The following is a 19,079-nucleotide window of genomic DNA, read 5'->3' as shown; positions in this document are numbered from 1 at the left end:
TAACGGGCAACTAATGATGCAATAAAATTCTATTCTATAGTCTACATTCTATTAGTCCACTGGTCATTTGGGGCACGAAGTGGGGGGAGGGGGTGTGTAGGAGGTGACTGCCATTCCTGGCCTGTTTTAACCTTCCAGAGATGATGTCTGCCATTTAAAGGTTATAAGTAATTAAAAAATATGGAGTCCTTAAAACTACTTCTGTCAATTCCCTGGTTTCTAAACTTAGGATATAATCTAAATTCATACCCTCCATTTTAATTCCTATCCCTTGCACCTTGCCAGGCCTTTTAGGGGTCAGGACCAGAGGCTTATAACCAAATTCTATTTGCTGGCAAAAGAGCTTTAGCTAAGGGACATCTTTGCAATTAACCCAACTCAGAAAAAATAACTACAGTCTGTGCAAGGACACTGAGTTCCTCCAACTGTCACATAGACAATTCTCAAATTGCTGCCTCAATTTTACTTTACTGCTCCTCCCTTTCAAATGGACTATGTTCGGGGAAAAATTTATCCCTCTTCCTTCTATTAATGCTAACAACTACAAGAGAAAGGTATTTATAAAGTTTAATTTACCTCAAACTTCAGATAAAATAACATACTAATTTATATCTACTTATGGTTTCCTCTCCTAAAAAAAACTTAAAATATACTTATTTTTTAACAGTTTTTGAGTGTAACATAGGAAATTATTTGGTTTCCCACTTAACAGATTATTGATTTAACTTGAGGCAAAAAAGGTTAAGTGACTTACCCAAGGTTACAATTAGAGGTACAGCTGGGGCTAGAAACCAGGTCTCCTGAGTCTCAGCCCAGAGCTCTTTTCCTTAGCCCATGATGCCTTATCAGAAAAATCCAAATACAGTCAGACCCCCAGTTACATGGGTATGAGTTACACTGATTCACATATACAAACTTTATATAGTGTGACCAATGTTTCAACTCACGCGATACCCTGCTTCCATTTATGCAGTATGCCAGGCATCGGCACGATTTTCAGTGGCACACAGGCGGTTGCCACCACCAGGGCCCTAGGCAAAATTGCAAAGAAGGCAAAGTTTGTCTTTGGCCCTCCCACCACCCTGATGCATTCCTCTCCCACCTCCTGGTCATCCCCCTGCCCAGCCTCCCAGCACCATCATGCTGCCCTCTGGTTGTCCAAAGCCCCCCACTTCCACCACTCACCCAAGACTGTCCTTTCTGGGAGTGCCCAGTGATCCCAAAATTACCTCTCCACTTCCTTGACACTAAAATTCCCATTTCTGAGAATTTCAATAAAGCTTAGGTAATCTATATGATTAGACTGAATTAAGTAACTCAAAATAAGGTACTTTTAATAGACTTACATCTCCAAGGAGTTTAAAAAGGAACTAATTAAAAACTGAGTTGGGACAGAGGAAGAAGGAATAAATATTTTTACTGGTGGAGGAGAGGGGGAGGTGAAAGGGAAACAAAGTTTTCCCAGTGCCCTAGGCTTCTTATGCCACTTCAGATTCCCTCAGAGACAGGACACTAAGGGTTGAGGAGGGGTTATGGCAACCTTGAATCCCACTATCCCAGAGGACAATAGTTGTTTTATAGTCAGTCTTGGATGATTAAAAAAAAAGGGGGGGGGGGAGCTGCCTTAAACACACCCTCCCCTACCTACCTTTTCCATCTCTCTCCCACCTCTTGGATCCCCATTTCCACCTCTTAGTGCCAAAGACACCCAACAGCATTCCCTGTAAGCTGTTCCTTTGTCCAATACAAAGCTTTCCATTATATGGTTTTAAAGTATATGGTGTTATTCAGGAACGTATCCATATTCCCCTACCCCTGGATAACTTGAAGTTGACTGTATGCTAAAAAAGAACAATCCTAATTATTTAAAGGTCCTGAATCATAAGATGAAATACGTAAACTCATTATCTGGTAAGGAAAATAATGTTCTGATTCTTATCTTGCATACATAAAAGAACTAATATGGGTATCTTTTCTTTTCCTTGAAAGTAGTATGTTTCTTACTTCTGGCCCAACACAGCAGTGAAAATCCAGTCATTTCAGCTAAATAATATCGTGGACTCGTTAACATGAGTTCATTGGTAAATCCTCTTAGTCTGGAGGCAAAAAAAATCTGGTAACATACACATAAAAAATGTAAATTTATTTGTATACAAAGCAGAATGGATTTTAAGAAATCCATGTTTCTGCTGACTACACACACAGGAATATATATTTATATATATATATATTTAATGTAGCTTTACAATACTAGATTGGCTACCTCGTTTGGAAATTTATCAGGTGATATCAGGAGATAGCAGTTACTTTGATCCAACTACCCTCCCAGTAAAATCAGAAAATTCAATCCATGTAGAAGGTACCAAAAATGGTATCCATCTAGGATTAAAAAGTTCATGTAAAATCTTAAATGATTTCCATACTTTTACTACAAAAATTAGTTATTCTGTCCGCTAAAATCCTGAATTAGGTCCCTTCCCAATACCGTCTTCATCATGGAAAAGGAGCAATGTTAAGACATGCTGCAGTTATAAAATAACCATTCTTATCTAACAGTGAAAAATGAACAGGTAGAAGTTTCTGCAGCGGCATTTTTAATTAATGTTAACTTGCAAGGGTTTACTACACAAAATTCATTTCCTTCCCAATCTTCCCCTCCTCTCTACACAAGCACAAGTAGGTTTGCCACCTCCACCTATTTGTCTATGTGTCCTAGGAAGACAAGTTCCCAATACGGGTTTTTATTAAAACTAAACTGTGAGCCCTGAAAAGCCATTCTCTGTATGCACTGAGAAAAATATCTGAATTCAATATACATTTTTTAACCTACTCACATATTTTGCTGCAAAGTATTCAAGAAAATTACAAGAGCAACTGTTAAAAATATAAGTGTGCCTTTTCTCTTACGTCAAGCAATTTAAGTAACTTTTCAAGAAAAAAGCATTTCTTTAATGGCTAAGAAACGATCTGCCTAAACAAGCAACATATAAAAATAAGCAAGTGTTTTTGCTTTTAAGAGAGAAAGTACTGAACTAGACCCTTCCTCCATATTAGCATGGATTTGAGCTCAATTTGATAATACATTATCATCATCACCAAAAAAGCAACAGCATTTCATCTTTGCATTTAGGAATTCTCTTTACGACAAAAAAGATCCGCAATTAGTAATTTTCTACACAAACTCTATCCTCAGCGCCTAAAGGATCGTTGTTTCTCTCAATTCTACTTCACTGGGCACCACATTTTCAAAATGGTTCTATTTGGGGCACATGCAAGACTTGTCAATATTTACTGAACAAAGCTTCTATTAAATTCTCTAACAAAATGGAGGTCTCTCGGAAAAAACAGGCCATAACATTTTTCTTTTCACAAAATGGGGCCAAACACACCCACTTCAAGAAACCATGGTTTGGGTCAGATTTTTCCATAAGAAGGATTGTTTCTGTGGGATCGAGTGTGCACTTCTGGGACTGGGTTCATAGTGAAGGTTTTCTCCAGACCCAGGTAAGGGGCGGGGGGCGGGGGTGGGGCAGTTCTCTCTGGATGCTCTGGAGGGCGGCGGCGAGGGATGATCCCAAAGCTCTGGGTTAAGGAATTAGTTCAGGGGACGGAGGCTTTAGCGGTCCACCGGTACCTCATCAGCCACAAAACGGGATGACCGACTACGCCAAGAGAGACGTGGGCTCTCCCGTCCCAGACAAGTCAACATTGAATCTCAAACTCTCCTTTCTACCTCCAGGCCCCGCCTGACCCCATTGGCAGCAGTTCCCGCCAATCCGCTCGGTCACCGCCCCCCAAGCCCGCCTGCCCAGCCCTGATTGGATGGGACGGGAGCCGGGACCTCGTGTTACCAATCTGGGAGCCCCTTACTCAGCCACACACGCAAGCCCAGGTACGCCCGCGGAGCCCCTTCCCCTCGCTTTCCCCTTCCCCTCCCCCACCCCCAGGGCACTGGCAGACACTTACCGTCCCGGGAGGTGCCCATCAACTGGTCCAGCATTGCGCGCATCTGGGCCTGCGCCGACATGGCGGCGGCGTAGCGAGCGGGCGGGGGTGGGGCGCAGACCGGGCCCTTTCGGGCGGGGGGGACGGGGAAGGGGTGGGGGAAGGTGAGACGCTGTCTCAGTTGCCGCCGCCGCCGCCGCCTCAAGGCGTGTGGAAAGGGAGCCGGAGGGCTTGTAGGAGAGTCCGGGCTGCGCTCCTCACGACGATGCGTAAGTAGAAGGCAGCAGCCCCCGAAAGCAACCCTCGTTCCCTCGCTCTCCGTCGGGTCTTGGGACAGAAGCGTTACGGGCTAAGCAAGCTCTCGCCTCCAACACCGCCACCCGCCAGAAGCCGTCAGCCCCCCCTTCTAGCTCTGACGCCGCTCGCCGCCACCGTCGCCGCGACGTGAGCGCGCACGCTCCTCGCGCTTAGTTGTTTCCCGCGGGGGCTCCACCAACTGGCGTCCAACTGTATTTGCTCCACCCGCCCCGCCCGGGAGAGGTTCCACCCTAACGGCTCTCGGGCGCGTGCACGCGAGCTTCTCCCGCCCCCTTCCCCCAGATCTCGCGAGACTCGGGTTATTAAACGACTCGCGAGACTCGGGTTATTAAACGACCCTCGAGCCGGATCTGCCCGAGGCGCCAAACCTCATGCTACCAGCTGCGAGGGGGCTGGGGTTGGGCGGCACGCTGTGCTGGCGAACCAGACCCAAATTAGCAAATGTGCCAGAGGGTTACCCCGAGTTGAAAGTAAGTGGAGACCTTACCCCTCGGTTCGACTGAGATTAGCAGTCTTAGTAGCTAATACAGGCGTATTGGATTATTCATTGGCCGATTAACTCGTTTTCAGGGGCCCACCCAGAATATTGTACGCTCAGCCTTTCCCCACTGCTGCCTTGACCTTCTACAAAAGGAGCCCTGGAGATCTGACATCTGGGTCATTTCCCTTTATGCATAGAGGCTAACCCCCCCGCCCCCCCCACGAATTAGGATAAATCAAGTTCAGGAAATACCACCCGAAATTAATACACTAAGAAACGATGACCTAACCGATTCGGAATGATTATCATTATTTTTAACGGGAAGCTGTTAGTCTAAATTTGGAACTATAAAAATTAAGTAGTATTCTCAGAAAGGAAAGGTGATCTTGTAGAAAGTTTCTTTTTTCCTGTTTAAAAGATGAGTTTGAAGAATAAGGCCTTTTCAGTGTATCAGCAGCATTGACAGTGGGAAAGAAAGCCTGTGTGTTCATAGCTTGCCATCACCTTGGGTTCAAAATCTTAGTCGACTGATTGCTAACTGGGACCTTCAGTAATTTATGTCTTAATCTCATGTTTATGGGTCTAAACACACATACCTTATAGCATAGTTGTGAGGACTAAATAACAAAATGCCGAGCTTGATATTTTGACTTCTTTTGTAAAATATTAATTCCTTAAAATGAGATATAGGTACTTCCTACATACTTGGAAAAGAAGTAATGGTAAAAGGTTTTCATTAAAAATTTATGTGCATCACCCTGGAACTTAAAATCTATTAGCAAGATTAGTAAAAAACATAATAGTAATAGTCCTGAGATCCCTTTAAATGCACATTGGGCCAAGGGGCACCTGGCAAGCTCAGTCAGTAGAGTATGTGATTCTTGATCTAGGGGTTGTGAGTTCAAGCCCCACATTAGGTGTAGAGATTACTGGAAAAAAAAAAAAAAACTAAAATGCATATTGAGCCAATAAAATTTTTTAAATTACATTGTCTTTTGTAGCTGACAAAATAGGTTCCCTCCAATTATTCAAAGAACTCAAAATCCAACAACTTCAATACTATGAATATCATTGAAAACAATTTACATGGGTGGTTCAGTCAGTTAAGCGTCTACCTTGGGCTCAGTTCATGATCCCAGGGTCCTGGGATCGAGCCCTATGTGAGGCTCCCTGTTCAGGGGGCTGCTTCACCCTCTCCCTCTCCCTCTGCCCCTCTCCTCTACTCGCATTGTCTCTTTCTCTCTCAAATAAATACATAAAATCTTGAAAACAATTTACAATAAAAGTGTACAAATTATTCTGTCCTAGAGGGAGGCATATTATATATACATATATACAGTATGATCTTCTGAAGAACAATATCCTTAGGAGGGAAGTAGACCAACATGTTGAGTAATTAATGTGTTAATGAAGAGAATTTAGTTTTTTCCTTCCTACTTTTCTGGTTGCTTACATTTTAAATGGGTCTCTTAAAAACAGCATATAGCTGTTTTTATTTAATAATCTGATATTTACTGTCCTTTAATTGAAGCATTTATTCATTTATATTCATGTAATTACTCATGTTTGGGCTTAAAGTTCTTATTTTGTCTATTTGTGTCATCTATTCAATTTTCTCTCCTTTCCTGCCTGCTTTCTAATCATTCCATGTTTTCCCCTTCTAGTAGTTTGGAAGTTTTATTTTTATTCTTATAGTAGTTACCCTAAAAGTTATAACAGGCATTCTTAATACCTTTTCACTTCCCCCAGATAAAACAAAGAACCTAGAAAACCTAGAACCTCTCCTGAAGTTATATACTGTTTTTATCATGTTTTAGTTCTGTGTTTTTTTTAAATCAAACTTCATATACTGTTCATTTATTTGCCACTTTTTTTTTTTCCTTCATTCCTTCTGGAATCTCTGCCTTTCCATCTGGGATCATTTCCCTTTTGTCTGAAGTTTAAACTTTAGGACAGGAGTCAGCAATCTACAGTCCACAGGCCAAATCCAGCCCACTGCCCGTTTTTCTGAATAGTTTTGTTGGAATACCGCCAGGCTCATTCATTTACTATTGTCTCTGGTTGCTTTTGCACTAGCACAGCATTGTTGAGTGGTTGTGACAAATACTGTATGGCCAGCAAGACTGAAATATTTACTATCTGGCTTTTTACAGAAGTTTGCCTAATCTGCTTCAGAGTTTGCTTTTGTGTTGGCCTGTTAGTGGGCAACTGTCCCGTTCCTGTTGATCTGGGACAGTCTTTCTTTTGCCTTTCTTTATTCTAGGTGGGTATTTTTATTGGGCATAGAATTCTAGGTTTGAAGTTACTTTCTTTCAGCATATTCATTCCATCTTTCTGCTGCCTTTTACCTTCCATTGCTCCTGCCCAGTCTGTCACTCCTTTGCAGATAGTTGGCTGCTTTAAAATTTTGTTCTTTTTGCTCTGGGTTTCCTGCAATTTTACTATGATGTATTTGGGTGTGGATTTATTTTTTTCTGCTTTTAGGATTCATTCAGCTTTTAAAGATTTATTTATTTATTTTGAGAGAGAGAGAGCATGTATGCACATGGTGGGGAGGGGAGCAGAGGGAGAGGAGGAGAATCCCAAGCAGACTCCTCACTGAGTGAAGAGCCTGATGTGGGGCTTGATCCCAGGACCCCAAGATCATGATCTGAGCTGAAATCAAGTGTCGGCCAGTCAACTGACTGAGCCACCCAGACGCCCCATGTTTAGCTATTCTTAAATATTGTTTCTCATTCATCCACTTCTGAAACTCCAAATAAATGTTTATTTAGACAGTTTTCACTATATCCTGTATATCTCTTTACTCTCTGCATTTTTTACGTTGTCTTGCCAAGCTGCCTTCTTGATATTTTTTTGACAAATTTTATAGTTCATTTGTCTCCTTTCAGCTGTATTTAGTCTGCTGTTAAATCCATCAATTGAATTATTTTTTCAGTTGTAGAATTTTTTTTTTAATTTTTTTTTGTAAAGATTTTATTTTTATTTATTTGCGAGAGAGACAATGAGAGACAGAGAGCATGAGAGGGAGGAGGGTCAGAGGGAGAAGCAGACTCCCCGCCGAGCAGGGAGCCTGATGCGGGACTCGATCCTGGGACTCCAGGATCATGACCTGAGCTGAAGGCAGTGGCTTAACCAACTGAGCCACCCAGGTGCCCCTCAGTTGTAGAATTTTTATTGGGTTCTTTTTCATGTCTACTGTGTCATTTTTTTAATAGTTTTTGGTTCCCTGATAAAATTTCCAAGGCTGTCTATTCTTTGACCCTAGTGAACATAATTGTTTTGTAATCCGAGTTTGCTAAATCCAATTATCTGAAGTTTTTTGTAGTTTGTTTCTGTTGTTGTTTCTGCTGGTTTTCACTTAGGGAGTCTTGTTTTCTTGTGTGTTTGGTTATCTTTATATGTTGAACCATGTATTTGAAAAGAGACATATAGGCATAATGTAAGTCTAAGTAGGATATAATGCTATCTTCCTTCAGAGATCTTTATTTTTCTCTGATAGGTAACTGAAGACCTTACTAGTCAAGGACCACCATAATACAGGTTCAAGGCCTCAATTCCTCTTGACCACCAAAATGACAAAAATCTGAGCTGAAAACTTGGCAAGGACTTTTTACTTACAGCTCTTCCTTGAGGGTGAACTTCAGGGTTCTAGATTCAAGTGGATGTGGATTTCTTAGAGTGCCTACCTTGGTGGGCCCTAGACTTTGCGTTTTGCATCCCTAACCCTACAAACCTACCAAAAGTGTAGCTCAGTTTCAATACAAAGCTATTAACTACACAATTAGCAAGTACCCTGAAGCCAAATATGTGCCTTTATGTGCTACATTTACAAGGGACAAGCAAGTGGTTCAGGGAAGAGATACAAGAGATAAGAGGTCTGGACTAGAGTATTAGAGAGATTCAGGGGATTCTTAGGAGGTAGAATCTAATTAATTCAGTGATTATTTAACAGGGTATGAAGGAGGAAGCAGTCAAGAATGACTGTTTTCTAGTTTGAGCTACTGAGTACAAGTGTCAGTAACAGAGGAGATTTACAGGGGAAGATGATGAGGTTCCATTTTGGATGCTTTGAACTTGAGATGCCTTTGAATCATCTAAGCAGTGTTGTCTTTGAAGCAGCTGGACATAGAGGGCTACAGGAGGGCTTGGACTGGAGTTAGCCTCTTGATGATAATGGAAGCCTGGGAAGTAGAGATGATCTCACCCAGGGAAAGAGTATCAAGTGTGAGGTAACGACCTAGATTTGAACCTGAAGAATGTCAACATATTAGGGACATGCAGGAGAGTAAACGAAGACGAATGGCTAGAGCAAGAGAAGAAAACAAGAATGTGATGTCATCAAAGCCAAGAGAAAAGAATGGTCAGCAGTGTCAAATGCTTCCTAGAGGGCACCTGACTGGCTCACTAAGTAGAGCATTGGACGCTTGAGCTCGTCGGGATCATGAGTTCAAGACCCACATTGAGGGGAGGGTTTACTAAAAAACAAAACAAAACAAAAAATGCTCCCTGGAGATCAAGCAAGGTAAGGAATGATCCACTGAGTTTAGTGACCTCATTTGTAACCTTGCAAAGCAGTTCTGGTAGAGTGGAGGGGCAGAAACCAGACTGCAGTGGATTGAGGATGATTGGGCAGTGAAAAATGCAGAAAATTATGCAACAACATGGATTATTAATCTCAAAATCAGTATGTTGAGCAAAAGAAGCCTACTCAAGAATGCATACTATAGGACTCCATTTGGATGAAATCCCTGAGCAGGCCAAACTAATTTATTGTAACAGCAAGCAGGTCAGTGGTTGCCTAGGGCCACGGGTGGGGAAGGGGATTGACTGCAGGGGGCACAGGGCAACTTTTGGGACTGATGGCAATGATCTATAGCTTTAATGGGCTTGTTACTACACAGATGTATGCACTTGTCGTTATTCGTTGACCTGCACACTTAAAATGGGTATATTTATTATACATAAATTATACCTCACTACAGCCTATTTCATGTTTTAAAATGTAGAAAATGGGGGCGCCTGGGTGGCTCAGTTGGTTAAGCGACTGCCTTCGGCTCAGGTCATGATCCCAGGGTCCTGGGATCGAGCCCCGTGTCGGGCTCCCTGTTCCACGGGAAGCCTGCTTCTACCTCTCCCACTCCCCCTGCTTGTGTTCCCTCTCTTGCTGTCTCTGTCTAATAAATAAATAAAATCTTCAAAAATAAAAAAATAAAATGTAGAAAATGAGGGGCACCTGGCTGGCTCAGTCAGAGAAGCATGTGACTCTTGGTCTCGGGGTTGTGAGTTTGAGCCCCATGTTGAGTGAAGAGATTACTTAAGTAAAAAAACTTTTAAAAAATTTAAAAATGTAGAGAATGAGTATAATTCATCAATTCATTAAATAACTCAATTTGTGAAGAGCTAGAAGCTGTAAAGGCATTTGTGTAAGAGGTTGAGTGTTTTTATTTATTTTTAAGATTTATTTATTTGGAGAGTTGGGTGGGGGCAGAAGGACAGAATCCTTAAGCAGACTCCCTGCTGAGCACAGAGCCCAGTGTGGGACTCCATCTCATGATTCATGAGATTGTGACCTGAGCTGAAACCAAGAGTCAGACACTTAACCAACTGAGCCACCCAAACGCCCCTATTTTTTTATTTAAAAGATTTATTCCAGAGGGGCGTCTGCCTTCGACTCAGGTCATGATCCCAGCGTCCTGGGATTGAGCCCCGCATCGGGCTCCCTGCTCGGCAGTAAGCCTGCTTCTCCCTCTCCCACTCCCCCTACTTGTGTTCCCTCTCTCGCTGTCTCTCTCTCTCTCTGTCAATTAAATAAATAAAATCTTAAAAAAAAAAAAACTTAATAATGCTACATGTAAAGTCACTGTGGAAGGTGATTTGAAGACTACAAAGATGAATGAGACATGGTCCTTACTCTTCAGGAGCTTGCAGTCCAGGGAAAAATAAGTCATAAGACATGCCTACAAGAAACTGACATAGACTATAATAAAGTGGGCACAAAGAACTGCTGATGGTTCTCAGAAACAGTAATTTCTATTTGAGGATGTTAGAAGTAGACAGACCATTGAGGAGACTAGTTTAATAGTTCAGCCAAAAGATTATCAGTGCTGGAACTAGAAGAGAGGCAAGGAGGACGGAGAGGGAGAAAAGGATAGTAGAGCCATTGCAGAAGCAGAAATTGCTGATTAGATACGGAGAGTGAGGAGACAAATACAGAACGAAGTCAAAGTTTACTTGGTCAGCCAAGTGCATGGTGGAGCCTTTCACGCTGATAAGACAATTCAAGAGGAAGAGCAATTTGACAGATTAGAAGGCAGAAGTCAGCACGCTCATTCCATCGCCCTCTCCCTAGACTTCCTCCCTGTGGCCTGTAGTTGAGTGGTGGCCATATTCCTATGCCTAAGGGTCAATTCTGTCAGCCTATGGAGGTTTATAGCGTCCAAATGGTGCTAGCCCCTAGGAGCTTTACAACTTGTTGACTGTAATTCAGCCCACATCTTCCTATAACCCTTCATTAACTCTCCTCAGTAACCCTGTTTGGTACTCCTTTCTGTCAGGACCTTAAACACGTTGTATATGTGTATTTTTAAGTAAAGTGTGCATATTGAGTGTGTGTATGTATGTGTATGTGTGTGTATATATATATATATATATATATATATATAATTATATGCCTGTATATAGGAAACAGCTGCAAAGACACCAAACTGTTAGCAACAGTTACCACCTGGTAATGGGGATGCACTAGGGGAGGGACAAAGGAAAAGAAAAAAGACACCTTTATTTTATATTCTGTATCATTTGAGTTACTTAAAACAGTAAGTTTGTATACTTTTAAAGTAATAGAGTTTTAAAAGTAGATCAAGAGCATCAATCAGCCTAATACAAGAAGTTCAGTAAACTCACTGAAAGGATGAAACCTCCCTAAGAAACACTCAGTCAACAAAATTACAGAGAAAAACACTCAACTTAAATAAAAATTTAATGATCAATGCATATTGAAAGATGATGAAATTCTTGTATGACGGCAGCATCCAAGGACTCTCTCCATTCTCATGGCTCCCAGCCCTTCCCTCCAGGCTGCTGGGGTAACTTGAGACCCACTAAGCCAGCAGACTCCTCCACTGAGCGCTCACCCTTGCCATGAAATTCCTGATGAAGGGCCACATGTTCTCGAATGCTGCGTAGGAGGCAGAGATAGGTGGCAGCTTGGAAATGAAGCTCATGTTGGGCTCTGCACAGCTTCTCACTGGTAACCTAGAAAACAGCAAGGGCACATACTTTATTAGCAGCCCAGCTAAGCTACAGGGCCACACAGATTTCATAAGCATTCTCTAGAATGAAAGTAAACTGTACAGAGGAAATACAAATATGTATATGTATATGCTAATTACATACGTAGAGGCACCCTGTAAGTTGGTGGTGATTGGGAAAGCTGACCTCCAATTAATTGAAGAGGAATTTCACAAGGAGTATCCCTGAAGAGTTTCAATGAGTGTCCTCAGATTTTAATACCAAAAAAAAAAAAGTCATTTCAACTCCCTTGTCTTGCAGATGTTCTACAAATGAGGAAACCAAAGCCCAGAGAGGCTTTAGTGGTTGGTTACTGACAGAGATGAGGAACTATAATCATTAATGTCGCCTAAGGAATAATATCTAGAACTTCTCCCCTTCAAACAAATGAAAGTCTGCTTTTTATATTTCTGACTTTGGTTAATGTTGTATATGTCTTTCAATGAAAAGTAAAACCATTTTGTCTGAAAAATAATAGCTTTGTCCTCAACAGTAACAAAATGAAGGTTTTATATATAAAAGTAATATGCATATATTAATATTACTTAATTATACTTGCTTTCAATGTACTTATCCATCTGAAAAATCCAGAGTCTGATGACTATAAGTAGCTGGAAACTATATCCATTCCGAAGTCCCCAATGACTCCAAACCTTGTTTTCTCTTCATCATAATTTCCAGATTTAGTACACTGTCCTTTACTTGACTAGTTTTGTGTTCTGAGGTTGTGAGCAGAGGGCAGAAAAGGTGAAACAGAGATGTGTGCATGCTTCAAGTGACTTAAGGAGCCCTGTGTATATCTAACTGCAGATTAATCTCTGGGCACCAGTGCCTATGCAAACCCCTTTCTTTCACCTTTCTTTATTTGAATATGTAGGGTTAGAATCTGAAAACTAGAAAGTGTGGTTTAAGATCTGAAGATCACACACACCCAAAGATGTGCAGATCACATAGTAAAAATGGCAATCAAACTGCTCAAAAAAAGAATTCATCTGCTTGGGGCGCCTGGGTGGCTCAGTCGTTACGCGTCTGCCTTCAGCTCAGGTCACGATCCCAGAGTCCTGGGATCAAGCCCCGCATCGGGCTCCCTGCTCGGCGGGAAGCCTGCTTCTCCCTCTCCCACTCCCCCTGCTTGTGTTCCCTCTCTCACTGTGTCTCTCTCTGTCAAATAAATAAAATCTTAAAAAAAAAAAAAAAAGAATTTATCTGCTTTAATCATTTAACTTTTTATAATTAAAAATTTATGAGCAACCAACACCAATGTCAAACAACAAATGGTAATATCCATGTCTATTATATAAGCCCAATTGATAGGATTTGAAACAGGAATTCTACGTTAGTGTAGGACAGGAGAATATGGATCTTGATTCAGCTGAGCCTGAATCATGAGTCAGGAGAGAAGGGTCAACAATATACACAGTAAATGAATAACTAGAGACCAAAAGAGATCAAATGAAAAAGAAAACTCAGGGCGCCTAGGTGGCTCAGTCGGTTAAGTATCCGACTCTTGGTTTCAGCTCAGGTCATGATCTCAGGGTCCTGGGATAGAGTGCCGCTCTGTGCGGAGTCGGCTTGAGATCTCTTCCTCTCCCTCTGCCCCTCCTGCTTGTGCCGTGTCTCTTTCTCTCAAATAAATAAATCTTAAAAAAAAAAAAAGGGTAAAAGAAAACTGTATTTTCTCTAAGGAGAAAGCAGAGGTTCCTCCCTGAATGAACCCCTTCAGTTTAAGAAAAGATAAAGAGGGGCACCTGGGTGGCTCAGTCGTTGAGCGTCTGCCTTCGGCTCAGGTCATGATCCCAGGGTCCTGGGATCGAGCCCTGCATCGGGCTCCCCGCTTGGCGGGAAGCCTGCTTCTCCCACTCCCCCTGCTTGTGTTCCCTCTCTCACTGTCTCTGTCAAAAAATAAAATCTTGAAAAGATAAAATGGGCATAGACGGTTACGGAGTTAGCTCTGAGCCAGCAGAAACAGAAAGCCTCATATGCATTCCACAGAATGGTGTTTCTGGAATTTGTAGCATGAATTTCAAATATATTTCCAAGGAATTTCAGAGCCATTACCAAGCCTCTCTCAAGGGCAATAATGTTGCCTCCATAAGGTACAACTATAATCCTGTCACCTTAAAAATCTTAGAATGAAGGTGCCTGGGTGGCTCAGTCAGTTAAGCATCTGCTTCAGCTCAGGTCATAATCCCAGGATCCTGGGATCAAGTCCTGCACTGGGCTGCCTGCTTGGGGTGGGGGGGTGTCTGCTTCTCCCTCTCTCTCCGCCCCACGCCCAACCTTTGACTTTCCTCCTGAAATCCCACTACTTCTTTATACGAGGATCACCTATTGTTTATTCTCTTAGCACTTATTCTAAGTGCTTTGCTGTATGGCTCCTCAGTTGGACTGCAAGCTTCTTAAAAGACAGGACTCGGGTGCATCTTATCCATATTTTAGCCAAGTTCCTAAAAGTCCCTAACATTTTGGCCTTTTAAAATTTTTTGAATTTTGGAGGTGACTGGGTGGCCCAGTCCGTTAGGCATTAGACTCTTGGTTTTTCACCTCAGGTCATGATCTCGGGGTCCTAGGATCAAGCCTGGTGGCGGCTCCACATTTAGCATGGAGTCCAATGAGATTCTTGCCCTCTCCCTCTTCCTCTGCCCCTTGCCCATTCTCTAATAAATAAATCTTAAGAAAAAAAAATTTTCGAATTTCAGCCCCATGTTGGGCATAGAGTTTACTCAACAAAATACATAAATTTAAAATTTTTGAATTTTAGTTCTAAAATATTGCACTCTAACTTCCATGGCTCAAAGATTCAACAAGATGCTGGTTCTCCTTTTTCCCACATTGCTCAAAAGACAGTGAGCTTCCTACCCTACAGCCCAAAGTGACTCTCCAACGTGTATTTCAGAGATTGCTTTCGAATTCCTTCGAAGCCCGACCCGTAACTCCAAAGGCAACAATTAAATGGAAGACCCCTATCTGGGAACTGAGGTTCCAGTTGTTCCTATACAAGTCCTTGCACAGGTCAGTGTCCCTGAGCCTCAGTTGCCCCACTTGAAAAATAAAACCGCTTACACCTGCTCTTGCCTAAGGGGAATATGGAGTGTGGATTTCGTAAAGGAATTTCCCAAGGATGGCCTCCCATATGTTCAAATTTATCTGCTACATAAGGAAAAAATGTATCTGGTCAGGTATCACGTTAATGTGACAGGTTTCTAGTTCAGCTCTACAAGGCACCATTTCCTTAAGTGGGGTATGAGATACAACGTAAGTAAAAGTAAAACACAGTTCCTGCCAAGTTCTTAATATTCCTCATTACAGTTCTCTTTTCTGCCTCAAATATTGGTTTTCAGAGTAACTACTAGAGGAAGGGCGAAGAGAATGGTGGATAGATGCTGTAGATAGCAACTCTACACTCTCCATCAAGTATATCTCTTCTTTTCCCCCATCTCCTCGATTGCACTCTGATCTTTCTCCTCCGCACCTGCAAAAGACCAGCCAATGAAATCCAAGGGACGACTCCATCCCAGGGCAACTTTGCTGTCCTGCTCCTTAGTTCCTGGGCTCGAGCCACAGACCAGGGCCTAGGGCCTGGATTTGTTTGGCCAGAACCAGGGCTGGGGGGAGGGTCGGTTACAGAAATGCAGGCGCTGAGGCCCAACGCTCCCTACCCCTGCCCAGGTCCCACCCCCTCCCTCTCCCCGTGGAAGGCACGCTGCAGCACCGGACTCGGGCTTCCGTACCCGATGTGCACGGAAAGCCTTCACGAGGTACCGATAGGCCGCGGTGTCACGATAGGATCGGCCCATGGCCTCGTTCATGTAGCGCAATTCCCGTAGAAGGCCTCGTAAAGTGCGCGCCGGGGACCCTAGGGCCGCCATTTTCCCGTCCGCGGAGCGTGGTGCCCAATGGCGCCCTACAGCCCTCCAACTCCCTCCCCTCCCCCCGAGCCAGCCGCTAAATGGTACGACCGGACCCAGACTGCTACGTCCCCCCATCGAACGCAGAACAGTGGAATATCTCACTTCCCGTCTCTGCGGAGCCTTACTAATCAAACACCGAGAGGCACCCTAAGGAGTTAAGAGAGAAGCAAACGAAAGCCGAGTGTAACTGACTCACCAGGTCCTTAAGAAAGTCTGAGAAAGGCTGGGCTAAGGGAGAGGTTCTTTGCTGACTGCGTCATTAGCTGGCCGCTGAGTCTCGAGAATAAGTGCGCCTGGTGGGAGTAGGTGTTGATCTGAAACAGAACACTAAAGATATGTTTTGGTATCTAGAGGGGATAGCAGAATTCAAAGTACTGACTTCCCAGAAATCTGACGGCAGTGTACGACTCGGAAGAAGGAAATGGTGTATTCTTATTCTCTCAAACTGTAGCCCATCACCTAGGAAAACCACACATATCCTTCCCACTTTTTAAAAAAAAAGTAAAATTAAGTTAGCATATTTCGGTGTAGTTCTTTAAGAACGGCAAAGTCATTTTCAATGCAAAAACCTAATCACCCCAGATGGGACTCGAACCCACAATCCCTGGCTTAGGAGGCCAATGCCTTATCCATTAGGCCACTGGGGCTTCTGTGAACGAGGCGCTCCAGCAACGTATTCAATTTTTTTTCCTCTTTGGTACGTCATCGTCACTTAGATCCCCTTTTAACCTATCCTGAGAAACCACATCTAGTACCAATGTGAGGGGTGAGGCATGCTGGGAGTTGTAGTTCAGAGAACAAGAGTCCGCGTTCCTGCTCCAAAGTCTTTACCCTCGAAACAGCACCGATGCGCCGGGCGGAGAACGGGCGCGCGCACGGTTTTGCGTACGCGTTTGCCTGCCGGGTAGCCCCCGCGCCTGCGCAAAAGTGGGCATGCGATGTCGCCGAGCGGAGGGCGTTGGGTACACTGGCCGAATCTCGGAGACTCGCCCTCTGAGCTTCTGAGGTGTCGGATTTTTACCGGAAACAGCCGGTCCCTTCCGGTGTAGCGGCTTTCCGGATTTAGCTTGCCTCCTGCCCGCCGTTAGGTGGCGTCCTCATCGGTCATTTTCTGTTTCCGGTTGGAGCGCTGAGACCATTTCCGCAGAGCCATTGGCGAGTTAGGGGCGTGTACGTTATGTTCTGAATTGCCGGGTCGGAGATAAACGTGGGACAGCGGGAATTTATAAATTCACTAGAAATTAGTTAATTAGAAATAATTAGAAGCTCTTTTTCTGGTTCTCTTCCTAATTGTGCAACTTGGATAAGTCCCTTCTGAGTATCAGCGACCTCAGCTCCTCGTTTAAAATCTCGCAGTGGCTCCCCCTTGCCCCTGAGACTACTGGACCCTTGCCTTTATCTCCTCGTTTCCGCACACCCTCTGCTCCAGGTGTCCCAGCTTCTCTCACTGTCTTCTCCACTCTGTTAATTCCCTCCGCCTGAGGTTTAACCTTGTGTTAATATTCCTATTTACCCTTCGGGCTTCCAGTTTCCTCGGGAAGTCTAGGTCAGACACTGCTCTAGGCCTTTGTGGGCAATATGGTAAAGTTAAAATGATTCATTTTCACCTCTGAGCTCCTCGAGGTTCTCTAGATTACATGTTAATCTTACCTTTTACAAGTAGGTTACCTGTGTCTCCACTCCACCATCTTCCCCATGAGCCAGGATGCAACTGCTCAGACTCCTGAAGTCCCACTTTTTTTTCCTTTTCAAAGATTTTATTCATTCATTTGAGAGAGATCGTGGAGGGAAGGGGCAGAGGAAGAGGGAGAAGCAGGCTCCCCGCTGAGCGGGGAGCCCCATGGGGGACTCAATCCCAGGACCCTGAGGTCGTGACCCGAGCCTAAGGCAGATACTCAACCGACTGAGCCAGCCAGGCGCCCCTGAATTCCCACTTTTAGCAGCTCCTTCCTCCTGGGTCCCTGTCAGGGTCCCCCAGCTCTAGCTGTGGCCAACTTCAGGGTAATGGTTCATAGTCTGGCTGGAATCCTGACACTTCCAGAATCGACATTAGAGGAAACCAGACTAGAATGACTTAATGTGAATGAATGAATCTCTCCCTGTGACATTCATAAAATATTGATCAACCTCTAATTCACAAGTATCTGATTTTAAAAGACACATCTACAGTAGTGGTTGGGGAGAATGTTATAAGTTATTCTCTTCTTAATATTGTTAACGAGAAAACCACAGGCTGAAAATGGCCTCATTTAGGTTAAGACCCCAAGTCAATAAACCAAGAATTAACACCCAACCTGACTGCAGTTAGAACCCCCTAGAAGTTGAACCTATAACCAGTCACTAGGGGAATTTCCTGGTCAGCACTAGGAAATTGATAGACTCCTTCCGTTTTTCCTTCCGGTCCCCTCAGGAAGGCGGCATTGCTTAAAACAATGGATTCTTAGCTAATAATTTCCTTTTTTCAACGATTTCTACCTTTAAAAAGCCTTTCCTTTTCTGTAGCCCTTTGGAGCTCCCCTATACTTGCCGGATGGGATGCTACCTGATTCATGCCTTGATTAATAAAGCCCATTAGATCTTTCAAATTTAGCTGAATTTTTGTTGTTTAACAATACAAATTTGTTTAACCAGCTTTCTAAGATGTAGCAAATTTAAGCCAGCTCTGAGGAAGTGGGAGAATTTATTGGAAATAGGTCTTCGATAACTTGGTATGTTGTGGTATGGAGTAATAAGTAATTCTGAATTCCTTTTTACCGAATGGCCAAGAGACTCTCTTCTTCTGCTCTAAGCCATTCTCACACTAAGAAAGAGTAAATAATCATGAAATGTTAGCTATATGTAGCCACTAGCCTCCAAAGATGGCCTTCCAACAGTCTTCTCTTTTTATACGGGCGTTGCTACTTACATCAAGAGCTGAGGCTCATTTCCCATCCCACCCATCCCTCCCCCTCTTGAATCTGAGCTGGCCTTGTGACTAGCTTTGACCAATAGAATATAGCAGAAGTGACATTCTAGGCCATCTATAGAAGACCAGGCCTGAAAACTGGCAACTTTCACTTCCTGCGTCCTGTCCAGCTACCATGCTGTGAAATCCCCGAGGCCTAGAGAGGAGTACTGAGATAGCCCCCAAG

General features: G+C 43.4%; 2 protein-coding genes, 1 long non-coding RNA gene and 1 other non-coding gene across 8 annotated transcripts in view; 1 reads left to right on the top strand and 3 right to left on the bottom strand.

The window, feature by feature from the left end:
* LOC118021145 (putative RNA-binding protein Luc7-like 2) overlaps positions 1-4,381 on the bottom strand; it is a 61,899-nt gene extending 57,518 nt beyond the window's left edge. The window contains exons 1-2 of one of the 5 annotated variants that reach the window (XM_035021203.1): positions 3,967-4,043; positions 948-1,031 (exon numbers count right to left, since the gene is read on the bottom strand). In XM_035021203.1, coding sequence (XP_034877094.1) covers positions 948-985 — 38 coding nt within the window. In that variant the 5' untranslated portion in view covers positions 986-1,031; positions 3,967-4,043. Of the gene's footprint in view, positions 1-947; positions 1,032-2,004; positions 2,156-3,966 lie in introns of those variants that run through there. The other 4 variants (XM_035021204.1, XM_035021205.1, XM_035021207.1 and 1 more) reach the window with 4 other exon arrangements.
* Positions 4,382-4,505: 124 nt separating this feature from the next.
* On the top strand, positions 4,506-9,215 carry LOC118021147. Its single transcript, XR_004682120.1, has 2 exons — positions 4,506-4,733; positions 8,247-9,215. It is a non-coding gene; the product is annotated as an uncharacterized LOC118021147 (long non-coding RNA).
* A 2,296-nt stretch (positions 9,216-11,511) lies between these two features.
* Positions 11,512-15,963, bottom strand: FMC1 (formation of mitochondrial complex V assembly factor 1 homolog). Its single transcript, XM_035021211.1, has 2 exons — positions 15,769-15,963; positions 11,512-12,001 (listed from the first exon to the last, which is right to left on the bottom strand). Exons 1-2 carry the CDS (start codon positions 15,904-15,906, stop codon positions 11,798-11,800), a joined length of 342 nt encoding a protein of 113 aa, XP_034877102.1. The 5' UTR covers positions 15,907-15,963; the 3' UTR covers positions 11,512-11,797.
* Positions 15,964-16,522: 559 nt separating this feature from the next.
* On the bottom strand, positions 16,523-16,595 carry TRNAR-CCU. Its single transcript has one exon. It is a non-coding gene; the product is annotated as a tRNA-Arg (tRNA).
* Between the last annotated feature and the right edge of the window lie 2,484 nt (positions 16,596-19,079).

This window comes from Mirounga leonina, unplaced genomic scaffold (assembly GCF_011800145.1).
Source record: "Mirounga leonina isolate KUSES-001 unplaced genomic scaffold, KU_Mleo_1.0 Mir_174, whole genome shotgun sequence".
Lineage (NCBI taxonomy): Eukaryota > Metazoa > Chordata > Mammalia > Carnivora > Phocidae > Mirounga > Mirounga leonina.
Note: the sequence above shows the minus strand (reverse complement) of the source record. Positions and strands in the feature narration are given on the sequence as shown.